This window comes from Myxocyprinus asiaticus, chromosome 39 (genome assembly GCF_019703515.2).
Source record: "Myxocyprinus asiaticus isolate MX2 ecotype Aquarium Trade chromosome 39, UBuf_Myxa_2, whole genome shotgun sequence".
In the NCBI taxonomy this organism is placed as follows: domain Eukaryota; kingdom Metazoa; phylum Chordata; class Actinopteri; order Cypriniformes; family Catostomidae; genus Myxocyprinus; species Myxocyprinus asiaticus.
The window spans coordinates 7,901,952-7,924,220 of record NC_059382.1 but is presented as its reverse complement, the minus strand read 5'-3'; the positions used below and the strand labels follow the sequence as shown (position 1 = coordinate 7,924,220).

At 37.9% G+C, this 22,269-nt stretch overlaps 1 protein-coding gene across 1 annotated transcript in view; it reads right to left on the bottom strand.

Moving 5' to 3' along the window:
* nphs1 (NPHS1 adhesion molecule, nephrin) overlaps nucleotides 1-22,269 on the bottom strand; it is a 137,267-nt gene that overhangs the window by 44,561 nt on the left and 70,437 nt on the right. The window contains exons 10-15 of the mRNA XM_051679119.1: nucleotides 21,498-21,655; nucleotides 12,139-12,280; nucleotides 11,915-12,039; nucleotides 10,704-10,872; nucleotides 7,324-7,453; nucleotides 1,885-2,057 (exon numbers count right to left, since the gene is read on the bottom strand). Of these exons, the coding sequence (XP_051535079.1) occupies nucleotides 1,885-2,057; nucleotides 7,324-7,453; nucleotides 10,704-10,872; nucleotides 11,915-12,039; nucleotides 12,139-12,280; nucleotides 21,498-21,655 (897 nt within the window). The remainder of the gene's footprint in view (nucleotides 1-1,884; nucleotides 2,058-7,323; nucleotides 7,454-10,703; nucleotides 10,873-11,914; nucleotides 12,040-12,138; nucleotides 12,281-21,497; nucleotides 21,656-22,269) is intronic.

Here is a 22,269-nt window from a genome sequence, read left to right as displayed (position 1 = left end):
AGTTGAACGTCCGGTCATCAGTCTGTGGGTTGAAGCTCAAGCGCAACTGGATTATGCAGCAAGACAATTATCCAAGCATAGGAGTAAGTCCACCTCTGAATGGCTCAAAAGAAAGCTAAATTAAAGTTTTGGAGTGGCCTAGTCAAAGTCCTGACTTCAACCCGATCGATATGCTGTGGCCGGACCTTAAACGGGCAGTTCATGCTCGAAAACGTGCAGGTCATGCTCGAAAACCCTCCAATGTGGCTGAACTAAAGTAGTTCTGCAAAGAAGAGTGGGCCAAAATTCCACCACAGCATTGTGAAAGACTGATCTCCAGTTATCGGAAGAATAAATATATAAATAAATATACATCATAAAGGTGAAACAACCAGCTATTAAGTTTAAGGGGGAAGTTAGTTTTTCACATGGTTGACATAGGTGTTGGATAACTTTTTGCTTCAATAAAAATATACATATATATTGGAAAACTGTATTTTGTGTTTCCTCAGGTTGCCTTTGTTTTATGTTATATCTTGTTTGAAGATCTAAACAATTTAGTATGAAAAATACACAAAAATAGAAGAAATCAGGATATTTTTCCTGATACTTTTTCACAGCACTGTAAGATATATGGCAGATAAGTGTAAAAGAGGAACTGCGAGATATAGAGGTTTTGAAATAGACTAGGAGTGTGTGCAAACGCACACACACGTACAAACACACAGATACACAATTACATTTCTTCATGCTCACAAAGTGTGGCAGGCTTTGAAAAAGTGGCTGGCTAGATCAGACAAAACAGCATCAAAGTCAAACCATAACTCTCTCTCACACACACAGAGAAATTCACATATAATACCATATACTCACAAACGCATTAGAAAAACTCATTCAAACATGGGTTAGGGTTGCGCGCGCACACACACAGATTATATACAGTATATATTATAAAAATACAATGGGGTCCAAAAGTCTGTGTACAATTGGCATTTTTCTGATTTAATACAGTTTTTAAATGTTATCAGCATTACAATTTGAGTGCAAAGTTGAACTGAAAATTTAAAATGAATTTCTTTGTATTTGGTATGTTGTCCTTTTGCTTAAAAGACAATGCACTTGAGCTGGCAATTTGTGCCAAACCTGATGATCCATGTTATCCCAGCATGATTTCAGAATCATGTGTAATTAAAGGAATATTCCGGGTTCAATACAAGTTAAACTCAATTGACAGCATTTGTGGCATAATGTTGATTACCACAAAAATTTATTTTGACTTGTGCCTCCTTTTCTTTAAAAAAAATAAATAAATAAATCGAGGTTACAGTGAGGCACTTACAATGGAAGTGATTGTGGCCAATTTTTTGAGGGTTTAAAGACATCTGAAGCTTATAATTTTATAAAAGCACTTACATTAATTCTTTTGTTAAAACTCATGTATTATTTGAGCTGTAAAATTGTTTTAAATGTTGTTTTTACAGTCATTTTAGGTTTTAGGGTTTGTTAATATTACATCATCATAGCAATGAAAAAATTCCATTGTATGTCTCACTGTAACCCAGATTATTGCTTTTTTTTTTTTTCCAAAGTAAAGGAGGGAAAAGTCAAAATTCTTTTTTTGAGATTATCAACATTATGTCACAAATGCAGTTGATTGAGCTTAACTTGTACTGAACCTGGAATATTCCTTTAAGGGAAGCAAGGAAATCTCCCCTTGAGAACACAGGAATTAACATGGTCAGTGTCACAGATTTGCTTACAAACATTCCTCATTAATTTTTTAAATGTAATCAAAATCCTAAATAAACATTATTTATTTGTTTCTAGATTAAAATCAGATTTTCAATGTGGACTCAGGATTTTGAACCCCTATGTATGTTAAAACATCCTCAAATGCACACTCACAGAGCACATTTAGAGTGTAGAAGTTGTTAACACCCTCAGAAAGCACATTACTGAAAGCGTGGCAGGTAATCCTTTTCCCATGGTGATGGGAGCCAAGGGTGAGGGACAGCTGGCTGGTCCGGGACATCCCACCAAATTCATCTTTTTTAGGGGCCTGATCAACTCCTTGAAGTCTGAGAGAGAGAGAGTATGATTAACCTTAATAAAAGACAATTTACAATGGTGTTTCTCATGCACATTTCATAAAAAAGAATTATGAAAAGAATTTTCGATAAAGCTCTCTACAGTAAAATCTCTTCCTGCTGTGAAATCTTTTTGTTAGCCCAACATGTGTTAGGGCCCCCTGGGGACCATCGGACAAAACTGAAAACCTATAAAACTGGAAACTAACCACTCCTCTTCTCACAAACACTACAGTCATTGTTGAATTACTGTTGAAATTAAGCTATGCCACAAAGCTTGGCTGTTCAAACGCCACAACTGATCTGTGATCTGCTCTTCAATTGGCATAAAAGTATATTTTTTTCCCCCTCCGGACACATAAGGACAGCGTCGAGACAGACTCTAACAAGACAATTACTTAGTGATCACTAACTGCCAGTCAAACTCTACTACAGAGGCAAAAAAAGACCTTGGGATAGATTTCGAAACTGCCTGTCTGCCTTTGCAAACATTTCACACTTTGCTGTTCCAACTAAAAGCAGGTCTCATAGTGAAAACATGACTCTATATACATTTTTACAAAACGTGTCTCCAGGTACAATTCCCTGCAGTTTCCAGGAGAAATGAACACTAGAGGTGTTACAACAACTGTGTGCTTTATTCACTTTTGCTTAAATCATGACTTTAATGGCTGATTATGACTTTATAAATACTTATTTTTCTCTCTGTTAATCAGAACCTGCTATTTTATGATATCCACACACTTTTACTCAAACGCATCTTTCAAAAAACAATAAATTTTAAAGCTGATACATTTTAAATCTTGTGTTACCTGTATCTAGTTGTATTATCGTGTTTAATTTGCATTGTAAATGTTGCAAATGTTATAATACATGGTGAATATGGGTAAATTGACAAAGGGCATTTAAATTTGATCCCCATTGTATCCATATGAATTTCTCCAAATCATTATAAATCATTACTAAACAAATCTTTGGGAAGTAAACAATTAAAGGGATAGTTCACCCAAAGATGAAAATTCTCACTTCATGTACTCACCCTCATGCCATCCCAGATGTATATGACTTTCTTTCTTCTGCAGAACACAAATTAAGATTTTTAGAAGAATATTTTGGCTCTGTAGGTCCATACAATGCAAGTGGATGATGGCCAGAACTTTGAAGTTTCAAAAAGCACATAAAGGCAGCATAAAAGTAATCCATAAGACTCCAGTGTTTAAATCCATGTCTTCAGAAGCGATATGTTAGGTGTGGGTGAAAAACAGATCAATATTTAAGTCCTTTTTTACTGTAAATCTTGACATCAGCAGTCTCCTTGGCAATCATAAATTTCAAGCTTGATTATACAGGTGCATCTCAATAAATTAGAATGTCGTGGAAAAGTTCATTTATTTCAGTAATTCAACTCAAAGTGTGAAACTCGTGTATTAAATAAATTCAATGCACACAGACTGAAGTAGTTTAAGTCTTTGGTTCTTTTAATTGTGATGATTTTGGCTCACATTTAACAAAAACCCACCAATTCACTATCTCAAAAAATTAGAATACATCATAAGACCAATAAAAAAAACATTTTTAGTGAATTGTTGGCCTTCTGGAAAGTATGTTAATTTACTGTATATGTACTCAATACTTGGTAGGGGCTCCTTTTGCTTTAATTACTGCCTCAATTCGGCGTGGCATGGAGGTGATCAGTTTGTGGCACTGCTGAGGTGGTATGGAAGCCCAGGTTTCTTTGACAGTGGCCTTCAGCTCATCTGCATTTTTTGGTCTCTTGTTTCTCATTTTCCTCTTGACAATACCCCATAGATTCTCTATGGGGTTCAGGTCTGGTGAGTTTGCTGGCCAGTCAAGCACACCAACACCATGGTCATTTAACCAACTTTTGGTGCTTTTGGCAGTGTGGGCAGGTGCCAAATCCTGCTGGAAAATGAAATCAGCATCTTTAAAAAGCTGGTCAGCAGAAGGAAGCATGAAGTGCTCCAAAATTTCTTGGTAAATGGGTGCAGTGACTTTGGTTTTCAAAAAACACAATGGACCAACACCAGCAGATGACATTGCACCTCAAATCATCACAGACTGTGGAAACTTAACACTGGACTTCAAGAAACTTGGGCTATGAGCTTCTCCACCCTTCCTCCAGACTCTAGGACCTTGGTTTCCAAATGAAATACAAAACTTGCTCTCATCTGAAAAGAGGACTTTGGAACACTGGGCAACAGTCCAGTTCTTCTTCTCCTTAGCCCAGGTAAGATGCCTCTGACGTTGTCTGTGGTTCAGGAGTGGCTTAACAAGAGGAATACGACAACTGTAGCCAAATTCCTTGACATGTCTGTGTGTGGTGGCTCTTGATGCCTTGACCCCAGTCTCAGTCCATTCCTTGTGAAGTTCACCCAAATTCTTGAATCGATTTTGCTGGACAATCATAAGGCTGCGGTTCTCTCGGTTGGTTGTACATCTTTTTCTTCAACACTTTTTCCTTCCACTCAACTTTCTGTTAACATGCTTGGATACAGCACTCTGTGAACAGCCAGCTTCTTTGGCAATGAATGTTTGTGGCTTACCCTCCTTGTGAAGGGTGTCAATGATTGTCTTCTGGACAACTGTCAGATCAGCAGTCTTCCCCATGATTGTGTAGCCTAGTGAACCAAACTGAGAGACCATTTTGAAGGCTCAGGAAACCTTTGCAGGTGTTTTGAGTTGATTAGCTGATTGGCATGTCACCATATTCTAATTTTTTGAGACAGTGAATTGGTGGGTTTTTGTTAAATGTGAGCCAAAATCATCACAATTAAAAGAACCAAAGACTTAAACTACTTCAGTCTGTGTGCATTGAATTTATTTAATACACGAGTTTCACAATTTGAGTTGAATTACTGAAATAAATGAACTTTTCCACGACATTCTAATTTATTGAGATGCACCTGTATTTCCCAGCACCATCTAACGCTCTGCAAACTCTACTAGGATGTGTAATCGAGCTTGAAATCATGATAGTTCCTGTAGACTGCAATTGCAAGATGTACAGTGAAAAACAAGTTACATTTTGGTCTGTTCTCACCCAAAACCAATTAGATTACTTCAGAAGACATGAATTAAACCACTTATAGATTACTTTATGCTGCCTTTATGTGCTTCTTGGAACGTCAAAGCTATGGACCCTGTTGACTTGTGTTGTATGAACCTACAGAGCTGAAATATTCTTCTAATACCTTTGTTTGTGTTCAGCAGAAGAAAGAAAGTCATACACATTCGGAATGGCATGAGGGTCAGTAAATGATGAGAGAATATACATTTTTGGGGTGAACTATTCCTTTATCTTTTTGAGGTTTTAAATTGATGATTTTATTTTGGGATGTGTGGCAGAGCTCATTTCATGACCACGGGTGGGAAAAGCAATGGTAAAGAAAATGACAACAAATTTTGAGGTGTAATGCTTGTAAATGTTACATTATGATTTATGGTGTAAAAGTGTATAAGAAAATATAAATATTAATTCCAAATATTTTGTAAATATTTTCTAGAGAATCATTTTTCCTCTTTCCCACTTTACTGCTTAAAAAATCTGGGATTTGGTAAAAAGAGGGTTCCATTTCCCAGTAGTAAGCGTTTCTTCATTTTTGCTTTTGATTAAAGTAGAAGACATCCTAAGATTTCTTCAAAGGTATAATGTTAGGTTATGTGTGTTTGGATAATAATTAAAAGTGTCAAGAAATGGAAAATTTCCAAAAGTGTCCCACTTTGCCCATATTCACCCTAGAATATCAAAAACTAAAACTAAAATGAATTTGAGACCATTTATATTTTTATTTTAGTTCGTTTTGGAGTTATGAAAAAGTATTTTAGTTTAGTTTCAGTTTATTCCAATAATTTCAGTATTTATTTTTATTTTAGTTAACAAAAATGTTTTAATTTAGTTTTAGTTTCAGTTTTCATTAACTATAATAACACTGGTCCTCTAGCCATGAACTCAAGCTGACAGCTGACATTACAGAATCATAGAAGTGGCACAAAATTATGCGGTTGCTTCATAAAATGTGATTTTTCATTTCACTTCTGCGTTTTAAAACACTAATAGTTACATTTAAGCATTGATAAAGTAAGGATATCTTTTTTTAACATATATATATATATATATATATATATATATTTTAAAACACTAATGGTTAAGTTTAGGCATTGATTTGTTAAGGATTTTTTTTAAACATCTCATTTATATTTTAAAACACTATTGGTTAGGTTCAGGCAAAAGTTTTAGGTTAGGTAGGTATGTTTTTAAAAAATATCTAAAATTCACCTTAAAACCACGTCTGACTATGACACCATTTTACTAGTTTTTGGCGCCCCCAGCTGGATATTTCACTAAAAACCTGCAGCTAAAGGTGATATAAAGCACACACATTTTTTTTTAATTTCATGAGACCAGGCTGAAAAACAGTTACTCGAGAAAAAAACAAACAAAAAACAAAAAAACAAAACACCACTACATCACTTCTTTGCCTGATTTCCAAAAGGAATAACTATACATCCTTAAAACAAGAGAAATTTATTTGAGAAGCGAAATTGCACAAGATATTAAGACTTGTTTTCAGAGAATATATCTTATTGAATTAGGTTTATTTTTCTTACCCCATTGGAAAATAGCTGAGTTCTTGTTTTAAGGATAAATCAAACTAAATTTAGGGAGGCTTAATAAAAAAAAATAACAAAAATTGCCAATGGGGTAAGAAAAAAAAAAAGGGATTTAAGATCTACTCTCTCATTAATTATCTCATTAATTGTGATTCTCAAGCTAATTTCTCTTGTTATAAGGATGTTTAGGTATTTTAACTGGAAAACAAGTTACATTACTGATATAGGATATTAAGCAATATTGCTCAACATCAGTCCTGTTTCAGCTCTTTTTATAAGGAAATGGGGAGAGTTTGATAGATACATATCAGGTGTAATCTATCATGACTGTGTCTTTTTGGAATAATATTTATCTAAAATACATGCTAATGAACTTTAATATGAAAAAAAAAAAAATATATATATATATATATTGTTTTGAGAAATGGGGTGAAACGTTTTGCAGTCTATTGATTGCACTTTCTGGTTCTTAATACGAGTAGGCAAAATCTCTTCAGGAGCACTTAAGAGCACTTGCTAGGTGTTGAACTAAGTAATAAAGTAATAAAGTATTCGCTGGGCCTGATTGTGTAGGTGTGTATTTCTACATGTATTTAATGATGTGGAGATGTCTGTGTTTTAGTACTTGATGGGGCCCAGACTCCAGCTGATATTTGCTGTAGGGTTGCTGCTCCCAGCCAGGCATTCCAGATCTAGCGTCTGACCCCTGCGAAGTTCCTCCTGCTTGGCCACAATCTTCACACTAACTGCTGGAACTTGACCAGGGAGAATACAAAAGAACATTTACAAAAGTGTAACAAACTATATGCATAACAAAATATTGGCGGTTGCACATGCAAAACTTGCTGTCATGATGCTATAGGTTGTTGTGGGTGATTAACACGTTGCTATGTGGTTGCTTCAGTATTGCTTACTGGTCCAAGTGTAAAGAGCCCACCCCCTAAAGTCTCTATGATATTCTGGTAAAAAAAATACTGAAATAATTTGTTCAAACCCAAACCCAACCCTAAGCCTTACCCTAGCCCTAAAATCTGGTTGATAGGAATATTGTTCCAGGACCAACACCAATTTAGATCCAATATAGAAAATATTCTATTTGGTGAAATCACTTTAACTTTACCTGTTGAATCTGCAACCTTTAGGTTACAAGCCTAGATCTTTACATACTATACTGTGCCACACCGTCCCAAAATAATTGATGTTGTATCACGTGTACAAATAACAGAATTGTGAAAGTGCGTTGTCAGGGCTAAAGGCTCTGTGGGGTAAAAGGCTCTGTTGATTTTATTTTCTCCAAAAACACTAAAAAGCAACAAAAACTACCACAGGACTTTCCTAAATACCTGTTTGTCACTATGCACTTCAAAAAATTTCCTGTTGCATGAGATCATTGCATGTGGTGTCTAAAGGTTGATTTTGAGGCTATTTGATCTAATTAGTAATATATTTTAAAATTTTGCAAATTTATGTAGCTAATGGAAATCCCTGAAATGAACACATTTCTTTTTTAAGATAAGTGGGGGGAATAGATGTGTAAAGAAACATTTTCAAAGTGGGATCACATTGAGTAATCCAATCATAATAGAGATTAGTTTGTTTATAGAATACTTGAGATGTAAAAAAAAATGCCAAATGTGATTGAAATTAACAGGAAATGTTTTTGTTTTTTTATTATTGAAGTGGTTATTTTGAATAAGCATCATCTTAATTTATTACTCAAAAAAGCATCCCGGTGTCTCAAAATTATTTGCATTAGTTGACAAATTGTTCCCTATAACTATTGCCCCGGTATCTACATGATATCACTTTAAACTCCCTAGGGGCCTTTTACCCAAGTGAGGAAGCCTTTTACCCCAAGTGAGGAAGCCTTTTACCCCAAGTGAGGGAGCCTTTTAACCCAAGTGTGGGGTAAAATGCTCCCTCACCGCCTTTTTTTTTAAAACTGAATTTTAATCAAAACAACCTTCCGTTATTATTTATTTTCACACAAATTACGTTGCTCTATCAATATTCAGTAAAAAAATATATATATATACATATATATTTTACCTTGATACATTTTGTGACCAGAAAAAAGTCATGGTTACTTGTGTAACCTCCATTCCCTGATGGAGGGAACAAGACGTTGTGTCGATGTAGTGACACTAGGGGTCACTCTTGGGAGCCCAAGACACCTCTGGTCTTTGATAAAAGGCCAATGAAAATTGGCGAGTGGTATTTGCATGCCACTCCCCCGGACATACGGGTATAAAAGGAACTGGTATGCAACCACTCATTCAGGTTTTATGCTGAGGAGCCGATATAAGGTCCGGCCATTTCAGCGGGTAGTTCAACGTTGTGGCAGGAGGGACATATTGTGACACTAGGGGTCCCTATACGAAACACCACAATTGGCTGAACTGTGTTACGTGAACTGGCGGTGTGTGGTGGGCAGACTACTGTGTGCCTCATAGCCAGCACACCAGGTCGACACATAACCTCCCCCTACATAGTTATGAGTGTCGAACGGCCCTTTGGGGACAAGTCGACTACTCAAGAGATAGAGACAGGCTTAACCCAGTCATGGCCTCTTTTCCCCTTCTCTTTTTCCACTCCCTAAAAAAGAAGGGGGATTATCCGACTGGGCCACCAGGTCTAGTCGGGGGGTGTCCCTCCCAAGGGGAAGACACCGCGTAGACCACACCCATCAAAATTCTGTGTGACCACCTTTGCCTTTAAAACAGCACCAATTCTCCTACATACACCTGGACACAGTTTTTCTTGGTTGTTGGCAGGTAGGATGTTCCAAGCTTCTTGGAGACCCAGGGCACAAGGAAACCGCTCTTGCTGAACTTTTGAGTACTGCAGCCACTTGGTCATGCAGCGCAATTAAATGCAAAGGTAACAAAAAGATGGAGAGGTCTGCTTACCAGCTCCAGAGCAGCGGGTTTCGTCGTCCCTGGGTCAACCGTCTCAAGGGCGCTTTGAAGCCTTTCACGGGTTCTGGGCGGCCGCGAGATGGGTGGCGTCTGCTTCCTGCGGTGGGCTCCACGCCGGGGCCGGGCCGAAGGGGCGGGCTGCATTGGAACCTGTGCAGTCACCACAGGGGGACGCCCTTGGCGACGAGCAGACGGGGTGTGGGATCTTGAGCCGCGCCGGGGCAGGATATGCCAGATAGCCTCCATCTACTGTTCCACCGTCGAGAACTGCTGGGCAAAGTCCTTGACGGTGTCGCCGAATAGGCCAGCCTGGCAGATGGGGGCAGCAAGGAATCGTGTCCTGCCGGCCTCACCCATCTTGACCAGGTTGAGCCAAAGGTGGTGCTCCTGGACCATTAATGTGGACATCGTCCGCATGAGAACCCGTGCCATGACCTCCGTTGCTCGGAGAGTGAGGTCGGTCGCCAAGCGCAGCTCCTGCATCAATCCCGGGTCGAACTCGCTGTGAGACGAGCCGGCGGACTCATCCGGAAGCCTGATCGGGGCAGACGAGCGTGCTGGGGAATGGGAGGTCCGCGGGGGGATACTCAGTGGAGGCGGTCCCATTGGGGTCCCCAAATCGCCCCCAGTGCTAGCCACGCTGGCCTCATACCCGTGGGTAAAAGGACCGAGGTGGGGAGCCTCTGGGGTGGCTTTGTTTTATTTCTGCCGAAGTGCCCAGGGGCATTCTCTGCAGTGCACCAGTGCAGAGGGGGGAGAAGCTGCTGAAATGTGCTGTCAGATCCAACAGAGGTGAATGAACAGTCGTTGGAATTCAGCTCAATGAGCATGACTGTTCGGCTCCAAAGAAAAAATCTGAATGAGTGGTTGCATACCAGCTCCTTTTATACCCGTATGTCCGGGGGAGTGGCATGCAAATACCACTCGCCAATTTTCATTGGCCTTTTATCAAAGACCAGAGGTGTCTCGGGCTCCCAAGAGTGACCCCTAGTGTCACTACATCGACACAATGTCGAGTGAGTGACAGATAGGGAAGCAAAATTTCTTTAAGGGGTGCCTTTAGCCCCATTGTACCCTAATAGCTTACACAGAACCTTGAGTTTAGTCTGGGCAGAGAGAACTTTCTTGGCCTTGTTAGATGAGTCGCATCGGTAGGCAGCGAGATTGTCACTGGGCTGGAGGGTGAGGAGGAGCTCTCGTGACACGCCCCGCTCTGAAGATACCTGCTTCGATGCGGTTGGCACTACTTTACCGTTCTGTAGTTTGTATACACACAGGCACACACAGAAAGAAGAGTAATAATTCCAATATTTACTGACACCTCTATTATTGCGAAGCCTTATTTTTTTCTCATACAAAAAATGTAATATTGAAAATAGTATTTCTTTACACTACTGTACAATATATAAGTTTACACAGCCTGATCTCATGAAAATTAGGTGACTGTGGTGATATTTTTACAAAATGATATTACATGGTTCATAAAACTTATTGTGGCAGTTTTAAATCAACAAAACCTATACCTCCCTACACTAAACCTTAAACCTAAACCTACCTGATAGTGTAATAAAGCAAATGTGGAATGAAAAATGCAATTTCTAAATCAACCATGTCATTTTGTGTTTCTTCTATGACACTTAGGCTCAAGTGTTGACTAACATGCTCTTCTGGACTCGTACCCATGTTCTTTGTGTTGCAAGTTATTAGTTGCTCTATTAGTTCTGCTATTGCACAACCTGATCGCACTTAAAACAGCTTGTCATGCACTATAATAAAAGTCAATAATAAGAGGAACAGAGTGAAAAGTGTTTATGAACTGATAATATGCAGTTTTACCTGTTATTTAGTGTGAAACGGAAGCACCTTTAATGATTATTTTACCAGGAAACTGTCGCATATAAAAACAGTGAGCCATGTAAAAACCTTTTACATAAATGTAATTATAGTACTGTGTTTCTATGAGACCATGTTGAGGTATTACACTTTTTTCAATATTTTATATATATATATATATATATATATATATATATATATATATATATATATATATATATATATATATATTCTTTTTTTATTTATTTTTTTACATTTCTATATCTATTGTGGTGCCTTAATTCACTTCTAACATTTAAAACTATTGATTTGTATTTTTTTTTTTTTTGTTTTTTTTTTTTTTTTTTTTTTTTTTTAGACAAAATAGTATTGATTTTTATAATATCAGCCCTTTACCAGTTATTGACCATTACATAAAATTATTATGGGCCCTATTCAAGTGTTTGCAAAGCTCACACCACACACCTTCAACCACACCAGTTGGCCTGTGGGGTTTCCACCACTGGAGAAACAGATTAAACGAACAGTTGTCCCTGAGTGTAAGAAGACATCCTGTGGAGGAGCATCTAACCAGACCTTCTGAGGAGGATCTGAGGAAAAAATGGATGAAACCAGGATAATAGAATTTACCTTAACTAGTATCGTTCTAACTAAATGTTACTCAGAACAAGAAGTGAGAGATTGCTCACAGTAAACGATGAGCTCTTCTGAACGAACGCTAGAGAAGCGTGTGCCTTTGTTGAACGCCTCACAGGTCAGTGGAAGAGTGTTTTCTTCACGTGAGACTTTGTGCGTCAGGTTAGACATTGTTATCATTCCACCATTATCTCCCTGCAACACAAGTGCAGTACATATGAGGCCTGTAATTTTAATTGAGCACAATCTATGGTCCTTCTAAAAGGTTATGGTAACTAAAATTCTGACATAATTTCTCACTCTCGTGTTGTTCCAAACCTATATGGCTTTGTTTCCCACAATTTTTATTTTTATTTTTTTTAATTTTTTTTTTGGCAGAATATACTGGCCACTCTTTACCATACAATGAAAGTGACTGGGGACTGGATCGGTCAAGCTCCAAAATTACCAAAGAAATCTGCATCAGTACAATTAAAGTGGTTCCTACCACTTGTGGGCTATATTCCATGTCTTCTAAAGCCATACAAAAGCTTTGACTGAGGAACAGCCCAAAATTTAAGCTGTTATTCTTTGATAATCTTCCCCTCCACCGGAGCACTTAAATAGACTACAAGTTGAATGGGTATTCAAAAATTGTCCACAATGTTCTTTAAAATGTCTCACGAGGAAAAATTATTCAAGTCATATGGGTTTGGAATGACATGAGGGTGAGTAAATGATGACAGAAATTTCTTACTAAAAAGGGATATAAAAAAATGCTGAGAATCCCTCAATCTTAATGAGGATTGTGTGTTGCAGAAACATAAAGAAAGACGAAAATTAATTTCGAAAAAAGTGTCGGTATGCATTGTGCCTCTAAAAATCTCACTAAAATCTGTCTAAATACACAAATGTGACAAACTCAGAAAAGCCACAGCTCTGAAAAAATCTTAAGAGGTGCATGCTTTTAATGTAGACATGCAGGAAAAAGTAATTTCAATGACACATAATTGTCTGTATAAACCATTCGAATTCTACATAACCACACAGTGATAATATTCAAACACAGCCTTGATCATTTTCACCTCTTTAATTCTGCTTATTTGCTAAGCTCTAATTGACACCTGCTAAGAGGGTTGACCCTGGCTTCACAGTTAATTACTGCCAAACTAACACAAAAACATGTCATAAAGTGTAACTTCAGGAGAGAAAGAAAATACAACATTAACACTGACATGTAAATGAAAGATCAGATGTAAAAAACATCCAAATGAACAAGGAGGGTCCTGCGAAGCATAGAGCTGCCTCGAGACAGCTATTATTCACTTATGTTTCATTCAAATCAACCCCTGGAGGGGAAGCGCGAGAGATTAAAAACAGGGAGACTCTAAAAGCCCCTGATCTCACTGAATATTGTTGAAGCTAATAGATTCTAAAATAAAAGCAGAGTCTTGATGGAGACTTTCAGTCACTCTCGGTCAAGGCACATCAGCTTCATTTAGTGGAATAATGAGCGGGTTATTCCTTTAATCAAATGCTATACCTCACAAAGCCCATGAGAGTGTTTGGATGGTAGTTTGTATTGTTCACGACTTTAAAGATGCACCTATCAAGCGGCAAGCACCGAAACCGTTCTCAAATCAAAAGATGTCGCAAAGCAACTATAAGACTGAACAAGGTGAGGCCTATCTAGTGTGAGGGACACTGAAGGATATAAGATCTCTACTATACACACTGCAGATGCAGAAAACATGTGCAAACAAATAATGAAAGCAAGCCAAAGCTATTTGTGCAATTCCAACAAACTGTATTTAATGTAACTTTTGTGTTTTAACAGATACCTCGTCTCTTTTGGTGCCATGTGACAGATACATTGCACAGTTAAAATAAATAAATAAAGGAGACAAATTGTGACACAATTTACTGATGTTGATTTGAGAATGGTTTAGAAAATAATGCACCTTTCTCCACATGAAAAACATCAACAGGAAGTCACCAGGTTTGATTTAAATTTTTTCCACAATCATTTGTAATTTTCCACAGTTCTTTGATTTCCACAGTGGTAAATTTTACTTGACAACCAAATAATTACCACAAAAGAGACAAATACATACAAAGACCTAAAGACCTTAAATGCATAAATTATTTCACAGTCTGTCTTTAATGGTTACTAATCTTTGGCCATTATCTGCTCCTTTTTATTCACAAATGATTAAATTGCTTATAATAGCAATTTAATCACATAAAAGTTGTCATGGCATGAACATTTAAGTTGCAGATGTACAAAGAGACCACAGATTCATAGTTGAACACACTGGGCTGAAATACCATAAGATTAACGGCAGCCTATATATATATATATATACAGTACTGTGCAAAAGTTTTAGGCACTTAGTGAGGATGTCTTCAAAAATAATGACATAAATAGTTTTCATTTATCAATTAACATCATACAAAGTCCAGTAAACATAAAAAAGCTAAATCAATATTCTGTGTGATCACCTTTGCCTTTAAACAGCACCAATTCTCCTACATACACCTGGACACAGTTTTTCTTGGTTGTTGGCAGATAGGATGTTCCAAGCTTCTTGGAGAATTCACCACAGTTGTTCTATCTATTTAGGCTGTCTCAATTGCTTCTGTCTCTTTATGTAATCTCAGACTGATACAATGTTCAGTGGGGGGCTTTGTGGGGACAATGACATCTGTTACAGAGCTCCCTGTTCTTCTATTCTAATCTTTTCTATTTGCAAAAGTAATGTTTGGGAGTCTAACATTTATATTTCCTATTGACACACTAAAGCTGAAGATATAAATAACCATCTTCAGACAAATGCTTTTGTGAACATCTTATGTGCCTAAAACTTTTGCACAGTACTGTATATACACTATATTGCCAAAAGTATTCACTCATCTGCCTTTAGACGCATATGAACTTAAGTGACATCCCATTCTTAATTCATAGGGTTTAATATGACGTTGGCCCACCCTTTGCAGCTATAACAGCTTCAACTCTTCTGGGAAGGCTTTCCACAAGGTTTAGGAGTGTGTTTATGGGAATTTTTGACCATTCTTCCAGAAGCGCATTTGTGAGGTTAGACACTGATGTTGGACGAGAAGGCCTGGCTCGCAGTCTTCGCTCTAATTCATCCCAAAGGTGCTCTATCGGGTTGAGGTCAGGACTCTGTGCAGGCCAGTTAAGTTCTTCCACACCAAACTCGCTCATCCATGTCTTTATGGACCTTGCTTTGTGCACTGGTGCGCAGTCATGTTGGAACAGGAAGGGGCCATCCCCAAACTGTTCCCACAAAGTTGGGAGCATGGAATTGTCCAAAATCTCTTGGTATGCTGAAGCATTCAGAGTTCCTTTCACTGGAACTAAGGGGCCAAGCCCAGCTCCTGAAAAACAACCCCACACCATAATCCCCCTCCACCAAACTTCACAGTTGGCACAATGCAGTCAGACAAGTACCGTTCTCCTGGCAACCGCCAAACCCAGACTCGTCCATCAGATTGCCAGATGGAGAAGCGTGATTCGTCACTCCAGAGAACGCGTCTCCACTGCTCTAGAGTCCAGTGGCAGCGTGCTTTACACCACTGCATCCGACGCTTTGCATTGTACTTGGTGATGTATGGCTTGGATGCAGCTGCTCGGCCATGGAAACCCATTCCATGAAGCTCCCTACGCATTGTTCTTGAGCTAATCTGAAGGCCACATGAACTTTGGAGGTCTGTAGTGATTGACTCTGCAGAAAGTTGGCACTATGCGCCTCAGCATCCGCTGACCCCGCTCTGTCATTTTACGTGGCCTACCACTTCGTGGCTGAGTTGCTGTCACTCCCAATCGCTTCCACTTTGTTATAATACCACTGACAGTTGACTGTGGAATATTTAGTAGCAAGGAAATTTCAAGACTGGACTTGTTGCACAGGTGGAATCCTATCACAGTACCACGCTGGAATTCACTGAGCTCCTGAGAGCAGCCCATTCTTTCACAAATGTTTGTAGAAGCAGTCTGCATGCCAAGGTGCTTCATTTTATACACCTGTGGCCATGGAAGTGATTGGAACACCTGAATTCAATTATTTGGATGGGTGAGCGAATACTTTTGGCAATATAGTGTATATATATATTACACACAAACACACTGGCAGCCAAAAGTTTGGAATAATGTACAAATTTTGCTATTTTGGAAGGAAACTGGTACTTTAATTCACCAAAGTGGCATTAAACTGAGCACAAAGTATAGTCAGGACATTACTGATGTTAAAAACAGCACCATCACTATTTGAAAAATAAATTAAATTAAATTAATAAATTTAAAAAAAAAAATCATTTTTGATCAAATCTAGACAGGCCCCATTTCCAGCAGCCATCACTCCAACACCTTATCCTTGAGTAATCATGCTAAATTGCTAATTTGGTACTAGAAAATCACTTGCCATTATATCAAACACAGTTGAAAGCTATTTGGTTCGTTAAATTAAGCTTAACATTGTCTTTGTGTTTGTTTTTGAGTTGCCACAGTATACAATAGACTGGCACATCTTCAGGTCAATTTCAGGTCAAAAATGGCAAAAAAGAAAAGAAACAGCTTTCTCTAGAAACTCATCAGTCAATCATTGTTTTGAGGAATGAAGGCTATACAATGATTGAAACTGCCAAAAAAAAAATGAAGATTTCATACAAAGGTGTACACTACTGTCTTCAAAGACAAAGGACAGCTGGCTCTAACAAGGACAGAAAGAGATGTGGAAGGCCAGATGTACAACTAAACAAGAGGAAAAGTACATCAGAGTCTCTAGTTTGAGAAATAGACACCTCACATGTCCTCAGCTGACAGCTTCATTGAATTCTACCCGCTCAACACCAGTTTCATGTACAACAGTAAAGAGAAGAATCAGGGGTGTAGGCCTTATGGGAAGAATTGCAAAGAAAAAGACACTTTTGAAAAACAAAAAGAAAAGGTTAGAATGGGCAAAGAAACACAGACACTGGACAACAGATTATTGGAAAAGAGTGTTATGGATCTTAACCCCATTGAGCTTTTGTGGGATCAGCTAGACTGTGAGGTGCGTGAGAAGTGCCTGACAAAGCAGCCACATCTATGACAAGTGCTACAGGAAGCGTGGGGTGAACTGTCACCGGAGTATCTGGACAAACTGACAGCTAGAATGCCAAGGATCTGCAAAGCTGTCATTGCTGAATGTGGAGGATTTTTTGATGAGAACCCTTTGAAGTAATTTAAGAAGTTCTGAACATTTTTGTCAAATTATAATAGTAATTTTTCACGTTATTAATGTTAACACTGTGATCAGCTGAATGCCACTTTGGTGAATAAAAGTACCAATTTCTTTTCACAGGAGCAAAATCTGTACATTATTCCAAACTTTTGGCAGCCAGTGTATATAATAGAAATATATATATATATATATATTGTAAATATACATGATATACTCATCTTCTGGAACTATAAAAGTCTGCTTTTCACTTTAAACGGTATTGTTTATCAACCTAGTAACTATAAATAACCACATGATGACTTAAAGTTCATCATGAGTGGCCCTTCCAAGAGCAATATTTAATACAAATGTAGAGACAGTGCACAGTGTGACTCACCTAAACACAAAACACCATCACAGTAACAAATGTGGCACAATTATGGAAAAACACGTAAACTAAACTACATCAAATATAACACAACAACTGATATTAAAAATAAGTCGAAACATAACTATTCCCATAAAATATAATGAAATGTTATGGGTCATGCAGGGACTTCTGGAAATGCCAGATTCTTGTTTTCAATGTACCTTTAACAATAGTTTACCATGAAAAGTACATGTATTCTCATGTTAAACCTAATATATATTTTTGTTAATTATCACGGTAGAATCATAATTTTTCTTACAATATTTTACCGTAAAACTACATGTATTGCCTTGTTAAATATATACCAGTTAACCATTTTTTTTTTTTTTTTTTTTTTTTTTTACTGTAACATTTTTTAATTCTTTACCATTAAAATTCTGGGCATTTTTTACAGTGCAGTTTATTTTTCAGTTTATCATTATTATTAGAGTTTATTAGAGCTGCTTGGCTATCAAGGAAAATGTTCACTAGCAACCCTTACAAAAAGTACCACGGTAACCATATTTTATGTAAAAAAAACAAACAAAAAAACATTGTTACTAACAAATGTGGAATCTTGCTATTAGCCACTACAATGACTGGGTAAGAATATTGATATTCCGATTTCACGATCTTCATTTGAACAATCTCGATACTGATTCATGAAATCTTAACATTGATCTTTTACTTTTACCTTAAAGTTTACTTCAGTTTTGTTTGTGTTAATTATGATCTCTGGAACATAAATAGCAATTTAACTGCATAGTTTGGGCCCTGTTGTTAATTATATATATATATATACACACAGTTTCTTAATGTAACAAGTCAGAAGGTTCCTTGTATAATTCACAGCATTAACTGAGAGAGATATATATATATATATATATATATATATATATATATATATATATATATATATATATATATATATATATACTGTATATATCAGAATCAGAATCAGAATCAGAATGAGCTTTATTGCTTTTATAAGGAATTTGTCTGGAGCTTCCAGTACACAACAATACAAAAACAGCAACAATACTTTTAAAAAATAATTAAAATTGAATAAAAAATAGATAAATATTGAAAAGAAAAAAGTATATATAGAATACACAATAGACAATATATACATACATACATACATACACATAAACATACACATACACATATACATACATATACATATATATATATATATATATTTATATATATACACATATATGAATATATATACATATATATACATACATATACATACATACATACATACATACACACACACACACACACACACACACACACATACACATACGTAGTACAAATCTAAATACAAATCGGTTATGTACAGTGCAAGGGAATGTAATGGCAGAAGAGGTAGGGTGTGCTGGATAATATAAAAAGACTAAGCTGTGTATTGCACATTAATTATTGCTCAAAGGGGCAGTTTTAACTGTTCATGAGATGGATAGCCTAGGGGAAAAAACTGAGCTCAGAGCTCTGAAGTGTCGGCCAGAAGGCAACAGTTCAAAAAGGTAGTGGGCAGGGTGAGTGGGGTCCAGAGTGATTTTTCCAGCCTTTTTTCTCAATTTGGAAGTGTATAGTTCTTGAAGGGGGGTGCAGGAGGTAACCAATAATCCTCTCAGCAGTCCAAAATGCCCTTTGTAGTCTTCTGATATCTGATTTAGTATCTGAACCAAACCAGACAGTTATTGAAGTGCAGAGGACAGACTCAATGACCGCTGAGTAGAACTGTATCTACAGCACCTGTGGCAGGTTGAACTTCCTCAACTGGCGAAGGAAGTACAACCTCTGCTGGGCCTTTTTCGCAGTGGAGTCAATGTGGGTCTCCCACTTCAGGTCCTGTGAGATGGTAGTGCCCAGGAAACTGAATGACTCCACTGCTGTGGTGTCATCTGCAAACTTCAGGAGCTTGACAGAGGGGTCCTTGGTGATGCAGTCGTTGGTGTAGGTGGAGAAGAGTAGTGGGGAGAGCACACATCCCTGGCGGGCTCCAGTGCTGATTGTACAGGTGCTAGAAGTGAATTTCCCCTGTCTCACAAGCTGCTGCCTGTCTGTCAGAAAGCTGGTAATCAGATAGACGTGGGAACAGAGAGTTGGTGTAATTTAGTCTGGAGAATAGCTGGGATGATGGTGTTGAAAGCCGAACTGAAATCCACAAAAAGGATCCTTGCATATGTCCCTGGTCTGTCCAGATGTTGCAGAATATGATGCAATCCTATTTTGACTGCATCATCCACAGACCTGTTTACTCGATAAGCAAATTTAAGGGGATCTAGAAAGGGTCCAGTGATGTCCTTCAGGTGGGCCATCACCAGTCTCTCAAATGACTTCATGACAACAGACGTCAGGGCGACAGGTCTGTTGTCATTAAGTCCTGTGATTTTTGGTTTCTTTGGAATGGGGATGATAGTGGAATGTTTGAAGCAGCATGGGATTTCACACTGCTCCAGTGATCTACTGAAGATCTGTTGAAGATGGGGGCCAGCTGGTTAGCACAGGATCTAGGACATGCAGGTGAAACGCCATCTGGGCCCTGGGTTTTCCTTATCCATTGTTTTCGAAAGAGCGGCTCACATCATCTTCACAGATCTTAAGTGCAGGTTGAGTAGCAGGAGGGGGGAGGAGGGGGGTTGCAGGAGGTATTGGTGTTAGTGTGAAGTGAAGGTAAGAGTGGGTGTGGGGTGTGAGATTGGGCCTTTCAAATCTGCAGTAGAACATATTGAGGTCGTCAGCCAGTTGTTGGTTCCCTACAGGGTTGGGGGTAGGAGTCCTGTAATTTGTGAGTTGTTTCATGCCACTCCACACTGATGCAGGGTCGTTAGCTGAAAACTTGTTTTTCAGCTTCTCAGAGTATCTTTTTTAGCCACTCTGATTCCCTTATTCAGTGTGTTCCTGGCTTGATTGTACAAGATTTTATCCCCAACTCTGTAAGCATCCTCTTTGGCCTGACGAAGCTGCCTGAGTTCCACTGTAAACCATGGTTTGTCGTTGTTAAATGTTAAATAAGTCCTAGTAGGAATGCACATATCCTCACAGAAACTGATACGGTTGTGCTCAAAAATTTGCATACCCTGGCAGAAATTGTGAAATTTTGGCATTGATTTTGAAAATATGACTGATCATGCAAAAAAAAGTCTTTTATTTAAGGATAGTGATCATATGAAGCCATTTATTATCACATATTTGTTTGGCTCCTTTTTAAATCATAATGATAACAAAATCACCCAAATGGCCCTGATTGAAAGTTTACATACCCTTGAATGTTTGGCCTTGTTACAGACACACAAGGTGACACACACAGGTTTAAATGGCAATTGAAGTTTAATTTCTCACACCTGTGGCTTTTTAAATTGCAGTTAGTGTCTGTGTATAAATAGTCAATGAGTTTGTTAGCTCTCACGTGGATGCACTGAGCAGGCTAGATACTGAGCTTTGGGGAGCAGAAAAGAACTGTCACAAGACCTGTGTAACAAGGTAATGGAACTTTATAAAGATTGAAAAGGATATAAAAAGATATTTAAAGCCTTTAAAATGCCAGTCAGTACTGTTCAATCACTTATTAAGAAGTGGAAAATTCAGGGATCTCTTGATACCAAGCCAAGGTAAGGTAGACCAAGAAAGATTTCAGCCACAACTGCTAGAAGAATTGTTCGGGATACAAAGAAAAACCCACAGGTAACCTCAGGAGAAATACAGGCTGCTCTGGAAAAAGATGGTGTGGTTGTTTCAAGGAGGTACAGTTTCCACTTTCTTGGTTGTCACTAAGTGTTAGGTTGAATACCTCAGAGATGGTAACAACGGTTCTGTTCAGCTCCTTGAACCCAAGCCACCAGCGGATGTGGACCGGTGGATTACTAGAGGAGGTGTAACAGCACATATTGACCTCCTGTCCCTCCATGGCTTCGAAGGAGCCCAGTAATGTTACCTCAGCTGGCTCAACTGTGAGAAAAAGTGATTACCATGACAAAAAAGAGAAAGAAGATAAATGGACAGTCAGCATATCTTCCCAGCAAACTGTTTAAACATGCTTGTGTTGCCACAAAAGATTAGAGGCCATTAAAAGACATTTGACATGATCCTCCTATTGTACTGAAATAAAAATCTTGCTGATCAGTGAAATGGTGAGTGAAATACACTCAAAAAATTAGGATAAGTCATTATCCTTACTTAACTGTATTTGAGAAAGTATTTACAAGCAGTTTAATTTTGTTCATTCAGATTAAGTCAGTTTCATTGAGACAACATAATTAATGCACTTTAGTAGTTTTAACTTCATTAGGTTTGTCAAACTTTATTTAATAATATTAAATGTAAATAATTTCCTTGTTGGTCCAACATAATTTATTTGATTGATCATTAGAATATGTCAGGTGAACAAGCGTAAGGACAGTGAAAATGTTGCACTGTCAATTTGATAGCAACTGCTTATGAAGCTAAACAGCACTCAAATCAAACACTTAACAGTAAAAGTCCATCCTCAGCCTAAGCACAACTGCCAATCTTCACCACAACGGTAACCCCCAAAACTCCAGCCTAACAGAACAGTAAACATT